Source organism: Paralichthys olivaceus, chromosome 4 (genome assembly GCF_024713975.1).
Source record: "Paralichthys olivaceus isolate ysfri-2021 chromosome 4, ASM2471397v2, whole genome shotgun sequence".
NCBI lineage: Eukaryota > Metazoa > Chordata > Actinopteri > Pleuronectiformes > Paralichthyidae > Paralichthys > Paralichthys olivaceus.
Window position 1 is genome coordinate 5,434,624 of NC_091096.1, and position 10,651 is coordinate 5,445,274.

Sequence of the window (10,651 nt, forward strand, 5' to 3'; positions counted from 1 at the left end):
AATCAGAGCAGCCTGCATTTGGGTTTCATGTTACAGTCAAGAGGAAGGTCAGTGAGGTTCACTTTTTATTGCTTTTATTTAAAAATAGGATCTGAGGAAGTTTAAAGAAAATAAGGGGATTCCTAACTAACTAAAACAAATCTTCCAGGGCCAAAAAACTGTTTTCACAGACTTCATAATAATAATGATAATAATAAAGATAAGTTAACTAAATGTCTGTGAAAGTAGGGTCATGCCCCTTTAGATCTTTTCCAGAGTTGTCTTGATAGTGTCAAAGTCTCATGAATAATTATGTGTTGATTTTCACCCAGACTGACGATAAGCAGCTAATCTGTGTTGCACCACAATGTTTTATTTCCAGTGTTTATCATCTGAGACTGATCAGCAATGAAAAATATCAATAACAAGTTCACAAAGAAGTTAATGTTCCATCAAGGTTACATAAGCTGTGTATTTACAGCACTCTTAACATGAGCTTTTCAAACCGAGCCAGATAAAAAGCAAAGTGAAGACATAACGTCAGATTCTGATAAACAAACACAAACACACACACACACACACACACACAATGAAGGAGGCAGCTGATGAACAGTCACAAACACATTCCTGTTGGTAGAATATTTAAAAATCGGAGGAATCTATTGGTTATAAAAGTGCTTCCTTCTCTAACCTCTGCTGCGCCGCTGAAAATTCTCTGTGTGAGGAAACACAGTCTTTGGTTCTGAGCAGTTCAACAAATGTCAAGTCACTCAGTCAGTGTTGCTGAAAAAAGGAAATGTTAAGTAAATATCCCGCTGCTAAAAATACTGAGGAACATCTCTCTCTCTCTCTCTCTCTCTACATACATATATATATAGGAAGCAAATAAGTATATATATATATATATATATATATATATATATATATATTACAGCTATTGCTTATATTTTTAGTTGGTCTGTAGGACTGTTGCAAAGCATTTTCTGACTCCTGCTGGTACACGCTGGTATTGCAGGCCCATCTATCTGAGAGTAACCGAGGGCCCAAAACGTTTCTTGAGCGGCAGGTTCTGTTTTCGGGCAATAGCTTTCAAATGAAGGCTTTAACAAACTAAATCATTTGATGCACCACTACACTAATTCTTGTAACCATGATTAACTCAAACGTTTTCTCTGTAAAGGCTTTTATCCCGTGTACCCAGCACATGCAATGATCTTAATCCATGAACTTCTGGTTCATAAACACTGCACCACAATAGAAATATTTTGTGTTTAACATGTAAATATCCTGTGTACACTTTAATGCACTGAATTTTATGTAAAACATTAACTTGAAGACATTCAGCCACGCTGTCATCTCCTCTGTGACACGGAGGACGATGAACGATAAGAGACTCTATTACTCTGAACATAACCAGGTTCGGAGAGTGGCTCATTGATTTCATACAACAAAGACGTCTTGGTCCTTCACAAGAACATGAAGAGAAAAAGATAATGTAGTTACTGTGTGGTGCTTCATGAGGTTTCATTACATGTGCCTGAGGGTCTGTTGTCCTCGTTGCTTTCATGGATCTTGTGTAGAAAGACATTCAGTTTCCCACAGTAGAGTTTCTCTGCAGACAAATGTTTGTAACCACAACCAGGTACTTTAGACCTGTACAGAGGTCTGTTTAAAGAGTTGGTGTTAAAAATATCTACATGAATAACTGGCTAATCTTTAATGTTTACAATTGAGGAGTCATCTTGGTATTTAAATATTTTAATCCAGTGACAAAGACAAAGACATCATTCATGTTTTTGTTTGGGGATGAGCTTTGTTCATTGATTCCTAAATCCATGAATAATAAATCGTGGCCCAGGAGATCAGTGCTCATTCGCTGCAGGGTCAGACAGGGTTAAACCCAAGAATCTCTGAGTAGGTGTCGTTCCTCCTCTTCGTCTAAATGACATCGGCCAGCATGTGGGCGGCGCCCTCGATGGCCTGGCTCAGGACTGACAGGTGGTAGTGCACTTTGTCCCAGTCGCTCGACTGAGTTGATGACTCAGCGTTGGCATAAGCATCAGCCAGACCTGGGAAGGTTGGTCTGCCGGCGCTGCTCGAAGCCCAGATAACATGCCTGTGTGATGAAAGAGATCATATAACAACGATAAGCAGCCAAACAATTAACGCACATTGCAGCATGAAGACATGAGGCTGGGAGATCGTATTCTTACCTGTACACATATTTATCTGGGAAGGCCAGAGGGTCCAGGAAGGCTCGGTCCAGCAGCATGAGCTGGTCGTTGATCCCTCTGACCTTCAGTGGTCTAAGATAAGAGAGATGGAGAGAGAGAGGGATGATTGACGTAGACTTCTATCTGCACACCAGAGGAGATAGCAACACGTCTGCATGGGAACAGAATGGTTTTGCTCCTACGTTTCATTTGCCAGGTCTGAACTGTGAATCACTTGGTCCAAATGAGAAGCTGCTCTGCGAAAGCTGCACACTGCACGTTTTAGTGGCTCTGAAAGAAAACCCGGATCAATGCAAAAGTTTTCACCTTCTCTAAATCACGTTTGGCTTCGGAGACGTCATCTATCTTTGGTCCAACAGTTATCAAATTTGGCTCAACGTGCCATAAAACAGACAAATTAAACTGTAAATGACGTAATTAAACCTAAAATCCAGAATAAATATAAATCACCTATACCTGTATATAAATATTTGATTTATATATCACCTTTTGAGGTACCCAGGCTGCTTTACAGAGTAAGGAAAACCTTGAAAATAAAGTGTGTTTTTAAGAAGTGTAAATGTTGTGCGGCTGAGGGAAGTTCAGATTTCTATCTCTGTGTGTTGTGTTCTGTAATATTCCCTTTAATAAACATCTCAAACCATCTTACCCATGGATATGTTCCTAGCTTTCAGTTGGTCTTCATATAGTGTCACTGCAGTATTGAGGTAGTCCTCCAGACTCTCTGCGTAGTCACTGCAGTTTAGTGGCAACACCAGGCTGTCGGCCAATCGGATCAGGACGTTTCCAGCCGTCCTGGCGATTGCTTGGTGACTGACGAACCCTGAGAGGAGAAATCAGAAGATGAAGGGATGGAGTAGAGCCCATCAGGCTGAGAAATACAAGTGGATAATATATAATTTCTACCACTGAGTGTTGCTGCATAAGAAGTATAGAACAAGAAAAACAACAGTGGAGACAGCGTCCTTTACCGGGATCAATGAACTTTGAGGCGTAGTCAAAGGTGTCATATGCTGTGTGGTACGCTGGGTAAATACGAGCATTCATTTTACTCTGTGGGAAGAAAAACATCCATATGACAGACATTTCAAGGGCTTTGGTTGAGCTAAGTAATCAAACTGTATCACACTCCTGAAATCTGAATGGTGACCATACAGCGAGTTTCCTACCCTGTCGTATGTGTATGAAAGATCCATGGAGGTGATTCCGAGGTAATGGACGAAGGCAGCGTAATCACTCCCTGCACTGGACAGGTATCCCACACTGTCCAAGGTAAACAGAAACAAATCCATTTGTTGCATCGGTTTATTGTCAGACCTGAGATTTCTATAGGAATAAAACCTCACATCACTCATGATAAATGATGGTCTGTAGGAACCAACTGCTCTGACAATAATTCAAACTGTCATGACCACATACTGGAATTTAAAAGCAACAAAACATCTCATGTTACTGTGGTGACCGAGCATCTGATGTGCCTGTATGCTTCTTTTCACAGTCGACCATCTGATCCAGGATATGAACAGTTTCAACCAACCTTCACCCAATTGTTTGAAATATCCAATCACAAGTTCTAGTCCCAGGATGCAATGCAACACATAGGACGTTACCGTGCACTTCATTACCTGGGAACGACACCTCGGGCCGGGCTCGTCCTGTTGAAGTATCGTATCCAGTTGTCGTACACAGACGTGGAATCCAGTCCAGGTGCGTTTACCTGGTGAGCAAACACAGAGACGTGTGACTGGGTCAAATCATGATGCTGCAGAGACTGACTTGAGATCTTCTTTATGAAGAGCTCACCTGCTTTGCGGCTGTGAAGAGGATGTTCTGTATTGATGGCATCCCTGAAGCTCTGAAGGTGGCGTTGGCTGAACAGTGGAAGATGGTAATGTTGGATTCATTATTAACTTGAGATGAGACAGTGAGACTTGGACATTGGTCAGTGAACAGAACCTGCAGTAAGACTGTAAATCTTCTTCATGAATTTTATATTTTGTGTCGACAGGATCGTTTCAACAACAGTCCTCCAAACATCTGAGGCTAAATTTACAATTCCCACATGTTTTTTCAAAGCCACATAGTCAACAAAGCCTGTGATGATTTGCAGGTGGAGCTTCTTACCAAAAACAGCGATATCCACGTTGATGTAAGCGACGGTGCGTTCGCTGAGCTTGGTGAAGTATTGCTGCAGACAAATACGTAAAAAGAGAAGAATAAAATAACTGCGATTAAATTGTTTTAGATTAAATTGAATGCCAAGATGTGGATTATAAACAGGTGCGTATTCAAGCTTCCTTGAAGTACATTGTCTTATTTTAAAACTAACAAATCAGATTTCACATTTTGTCAAAGTGTGTGGATTCATTATAAATCACCTCTGTGTACTCTGCAGATCCAATGAGTCCAAACTCCTCCGCTCCCCAGCTTCCAAAGATGATGGACCTGCGAGGCCTCCATTTACCTGCATCAGAGAGCAGAGGAAATTAGATTTTTGTTATCCAGCACAGCATTCAGTCTGATACAATCAGAAGCCATGACTCTGCTCACCCTGCTTCACCATCTGACCCAGAACCCTGGTCAGCTCCAACATGACCGACGTCCCGCTGCTGGGGTCGATGGCACCGTGAACCCAACTGTCCCGGTGGTTCCCGTAGATCACGTACCTGTCTGTGGACACGAACGCACACTCACAGATTAATCACGGGATGAAAATGATTAATGTCATCATTTGGTTTTGATTCACTAGTCTCACCCGGCTCCACGCTCCCTCTGATCACTCCCATCACGTTGGAGGAGTTCTTCACCTCTTCGTAGTTGAAGACGTCCAGTTTCACATCACTGGGACAGAAATTCAACATGTATGAAGTAACAAACGAAGTTTTGCATATATATATATAAGATTTTGATAACTTCCTTTTGTAATTTCAAAATGAAGGTGAGATTCCGTGAAATTGCAAATACAAGTGAATGCAGGATCATAGCAAATACAATAATTTAAAGTGAGGAGCTAATATTGAAAGTTTTAGAACTTTCCTAAAACATTTTTTTAATCTCATCTCATCACTGTAAAGACATTGCTCACCTAAATATGATTTTTTTAAATTAATCAAACAAACAATATTGAATGGCATAATGAACTGTGTGATGAGTGAATAAGATTTCAAAAACATAAAAAATCCAGTGCTGGAGTTTTCCACCTTTTCTGTTTTGGAGTGATTAACATCATTCATCCAAATCAAGAATATTAATAATTATTACTATTCAGACTTCCGTGCACCTATTCCCTGAGTGTGTGTGTTGCTTCACCTGTTGCGGAAGTCTGATGTGTTCCTGAACCCTGGACCTCCAAACCTGTAGGTACAGTTGAAGGCTCCCTGCCATGGAGCTGGAGCTGCTTCTCCTCCCAGTTCACTGAATCACCCCAGAGGAAAAGGAGAGTTAGCAGCAGATAGCATCATATTGACTATTTTGTGCTGCATCAATAACATAGGTTCAAATGTTTATATCATCTCAGACCAGATCAATTTGTACGCATCCTCAAATCCGATCGGTTGAATTGGAATAGGAGAGAATCCTGTGATGTTCTCGACTGGAATTCTGTAGGTTTCCTCTGCAAAATAATGAATCGGTAGAAATATCATCATTCGAAAACTTATTTTTCTGTAGGATTTATGGAAAAGTAATATAACAAAAAAAGAGTACCTCTACTGTGTGTGTACTTTGTTGTGTGTACTCTTTACCTTTGGCAGCCAGGTAGGGTGTGAGTGCGTCTCCAAAGAAACTCGTGAAGGATCCTCTCTCCACACCAGAGGGCGGCAGGTACCAGGAGTGAGGATACGTCTCATTCACGTCTGACATCAGACCGTCGTTGATGTCCAGAGGGTCTGTGTAGACGAGCACGCCCAGGACCCCGTACACTGCTGCGTTTATGGCCTGGATGAGACACACGTGGTATTTTGTACATGTGTAATTACATTGGCTACTTATTATTAGCATTGATATGATATAAACCACATATATGATATATATAAATATTGCTACAATACTTATACAATTATTACACTATCATTAAACTTTTATTGTCTTTCATTGTTATCACCTACTAATTTGTATTGTCGGAATGCTATTGTATAATTTTTTATATACTATTCTGTTTTATAATACAATAATATAATTTTCTATTCATGCTTAGAGTTTTTATATGTTATATTTCTACATACTCACTTTTTTATAAAGTATATACTGAGCTTTTATTGTATAATTACTTACAGGGACCTTATCAACATAATTACTTTGCCTGTCATTGTTTTTTCAGTCGTACAAACACAAGCTTGATAACCTGCAGCCACACCCACCTCTGTTATGTTTCCATATTGAATGTGATGTTGAACTACTTTTGCACTTTGCTCCATGAAGAACGACCTTGCCCTCAGCCGTGTACTTTGCATGAAAATGAATGAAGTAATCACTATAATAAATAAACTCTCAATAAACTCACTGTAACAGACCACTTGGAAACTTCAGAGTACAAGTTTGCTCAAACCTTTTAATTTCTGAGTTTCATATTTGACTTTTCCGTTTTTTGTCAGTTTTTTAAATTTTTTTTAGTATTGATGATCAGTGTCATCTATTAGGTTTGACTAAAGTATTACTGGTAGATGATTTGTGCAGTACAAAGATTGTTCAAGTTTGTCCCACTGTCTCAATAAAGGCGTTGAGATGTTGACCTACTGATGATTCCTGTCGTTTCCTGTCACAAACACACACACACACAACTGAAAACTGTATTTATATACATGTATATCTTAGCTTGAAGCTCACTTTAGCTACTCGTCCTGCTCCGCCGTATCTGGTGATTGCGATTGTTCCTCTCAGGTCGACTGTCTGGTTCAGCCGCCGGTAGTCACTTGGTGTCCCCTGGTTGGCGTAAACCAGTTTCCCCTGAAACCATCACAAAAAGTCAACATTATGACAAAAGCAACGATGCAGGAGTAACTCAAACATAACGAGTTTAACTTTTGTGCATGTACCCACCATTTATACCCCACAAAACATGTATACACTGTTTTCTGATTCTTAAAAACCACTTTCACCAAACTCTTCTCTGTGAGTTCAGATGCAACAAAACAAACAAAAGACTGTGTATTCTTATCTTCTTCTTTACAACTGCCGCCTCCTCCGCTCATAGAGATTATGATGTTCCATATAAACCTGTCTTACGTAAATCTTAACCGATGGGCACTCGTTAGTTCATAAAATCAGTTGACATCATCATCTTATCATCTTGATAAGTAACTTTAGGCCTTGAAGACGTTGCAGCTTAACACAGATCGATGGCAGCAGGAAACTAAAGAGTGAAAAATGATAAAAGATTTATTGATCTTAACTTTTGATTATATACAGAGTCATTGATTCATGTGCTTGCGGAGTCCAGAGATTCCTGCTCTGCTCTTCAAACTTATATATTTCAATCAATTGTGACCTTGTTGCATTTTCACAGATGTTTCTGTGAGTCTACGACACAAAAACAGAGAAATGTGTTATCTGTCTGCCTTGAAGGTTACAACAGGTTAGCACATGATGTGGGCCTGTGAACCAGAGAGGTGACTATCATGGGACTTTTATAGTTTTAGTAAATAATTATAACACACACCAGCCTTCTTTTTATTTGTCCATCTACCCACACATCAACGTATCGATAGGCAAAAACATGAAAACAAAAACGTTTGGGGTTATGGAGTAATCTGCAGTTTATAACTAAATCTGATTGAATCACTGAATTAAAACATTTAGCTTGTGATTGTAATTTGTGATCAGCCACCATTTAGACTGAGAGTGAGATACACAGAGATGTGTTTTTGCTTGTTACCTTTGCGTGTCCTGCAGGGGAGTACGCAGCGTACGGCTGAACCACCTCAGGATCAGCTTGATCCGAAGTGTAAGGCTTCTCTTTCTCTCTGGCGGTGTACAGCACAGTGTCCGACGGGTTCACTGAAATCAAGAAGTCATGGTGACCGGCCTGTTGGCATAAAGCTCTCAGGCAGAATGAAAACCTCAGGAATGTTGAACAACAGAATATGATCAAAATCAAACTTTTTGGGGGGGATTCGTTTGGTTTTCTTTTTATTTCCAAGCAAATAAATATCATTGTAGTTGAAGTTACTTTGAAGCAACACAATGGGGAAACAAGCAAAATGTGGCATTGGATTTTTCAGACTGGACAGTATTTACTGGACGAGGATGCTGTGACCTGTCCGCTCACCTACAGTGACCTTGTTGGGCTTCTTGGGGTCCGGGAAGGACAGGTAGACCATGTACTCTTCTCTCCAGGCCTGGTCCAGACCGGTTTCTGGGTCTTGCCATCTCTTCAGCATGAACTGCACCGTCTGCTCATCTCCAGCTGTGGTGGCCATGTGGGGCACTTTTGTCAGCTCCCTGTGGAGGAACAAGCGGATACAGACGAGAGCCGTTCAGTTACGATCTAAAGCTTGAAACAGATTCCTTGAGGGAACCACAAAGAGATCGTTCAATCTGTTAGAGCTTCTATGGTCTTAGAATTGGAGGAAACCTTCAGGAATATGCTGAGCAAAGATTCCCTTGTTTTCAAATGAACATCATTGGACTTTTAGTCATTTCACTATGAAATCCTTTAATAATCCGCCTCTTTTATTACTTACAAACTAAAGTGTTTTCCCTTTTAATCTTCTATTTACACATTTAAAATCATTAGTAATCATCATAGAACAGTGGGTTCAGTGCCTTACAGAATCTTAATATAATCATTCATCGTTTCACCGTAAGTTTTCCTGGATCTGGATGTTGTCCACCTCAGACAAGAACTGTACAATAAGACTCTCGTCCACATCCTTGGTCACATCGTTCATCCAGGACGGTGCCGAGCTGCTGCTGTTTGTGATTCCATAGTGGCCGATCAGGATACCTGCGGTCAGTATGGCAGCGCCACTCAGGATCCCAATCAACACCTGCTTTATCATCCTCCTCCCTGGGATAAGCTCCTCAAGAGAACAGTCGAGCTCCCCTCCTCTGTGGTCCTGAGTCCTGTGGCCGACTCTCCAGTGATCACAGTGTTTTTGGTGACAGGGTGTTGCTCATGAACTCATGATGTAAGATTCTGATTCTGATTCCCAAATGATCTCTGTGACACCAGAGCAGCTGCTGAGGGACCTCCCATAAGACAGAGGCATTATCATTGCAAGGTTTACTCATTACTGTTTGCGTATGGGATGGACTTTAGCCCTTTGTGTGTATGTGAGGGAGTTTAAATCCATGTTTTTGCACACAAACCTACAGTATTTGAAGTTCAGGCGATCGACAGTAGTGCATTATTTGTTTTTAGTTAAAATGTTAAATCCTATCTGGTTCATGAAGAACAAAAGCAGACATGTGCAAAAGATTTATAGCTTTAACCATTTTACAAATTGTATTTTCAATTTTGCATAACATTAAACAAGTAAAACTTTGAATATGATAATGGTGTGTTTAACCAAAACCACTAGGTCCAAACAATATTCCGTGGATGATACAAAAGCTTTCAGTGCAACAATAAAATCACAATCTTATGTCAACATATTCAGGTCAGAAATCCACACGAGTGAGTTTTATGACAGACCATTCAAGTTATTCAAGGGAGAATTTAAGTCCTGTGTAAAAATCACTGGAAAGAATCAAGACTGATATGAATAACATCTGTTATTGAACAAGGAAATCAACTCTCAATTTGTTTTCACTGTATTTCTCCATTATGTTCTGGAGTCATTTATAAAACTATTTTATCACAAACCTGAACTTTTTATTTTGAGACCATCGTGACATGCAAAGCCATTGAATTTGTTATTCAGCTGTTTTATTATATATTTATGAAACAGAATCCATGAACATGTATTTTATTGCATAAAGAATCGATACAATAAAGTCTTTGCTTTGTAAGTTTTGTAAAATCAGTTGTAAAATCAGCAGTAAAACTTTTTTGTTGACGACGTGAATGTGAGTGTAAAACGATATTGATGGTAAATTATGTTGCTGTACGTTCAACTAAACTTTACTTTAAAAAAAAAAAAACACACAATGAGTTTGAGAGTGTCGTTTCAAAGCCTGAGTGATTTGTGATGAATCATAAATAACAGTTGTATTTGTGAAGGAATCTTTACATTTACCATGGACAGATTTTTAATCAATCAGTAGCAGGCGTTGAATATACTTAGTTTACATTTTTATTAAATTATTAATTTGGAAGAAACTTTGATTTAGCTCAACTTTACTCTAATGAAATCAACAGGAATAGAAATGGCGGCCTCTAGCGGTGAGAGGTAACACCGCAGACTACTGCGGTTCAGTGTTTCCTGAGCAGGGAGAAGACCCTCCCCCTACCCTTCCTCTGATTGGTTTAGGTTCAGACATGATGACTGGTGATTTGA

At 39.8% G+C, this 10,651-nt stretch overlaps 1 protein-coding gene across 1 annotated transcript; it reads right to left on the reverse strand.

Annotated features, from left to right (window-relative positions):
* Positions 1-333: 333 nt before the first annotated feature.
* On the reverse strand, positions 334-9,472 carry naaladl1 (N-acetylated alpha-linked acidic dipeptidase like 1). Its single transcript, XM_020099151.2, has 19 exons — positions 9,012-9,472; positions 8,479-8,651; positions 8,086-8,207; positions 7,038-7,157; positions 5,957-6,149; positions 5,733-5,826; positions 5,523-5,627; positions 4,969-5,054; positions 4,764-4,883; positions 4,592-4,677; positions 4,338-4,401; positions 4,017-4,084; positions 3,839-3,930; positions 3,383-3,476; positions 3,185-3,266; positions 2,863-3,036; positions 2,396-2,483; positions 2,193-2,285; positions 334-2,095 (listed from the first exon to the last, which is right to left on the reverse strand). Exons 1-19 carry the CDS (start codon positions 9,209-9,211, stop codon positions 1,918-1,920), a joined length of 2,232 nt encoding a protein of 743 aa, XP_019954710.2. The 5' UTR covers positions 9,212-9,472; the 3' UTR covers positions 334-1,917.
* Positions 9,473-10,651: the final 1,179 nt, after the last annotated feature.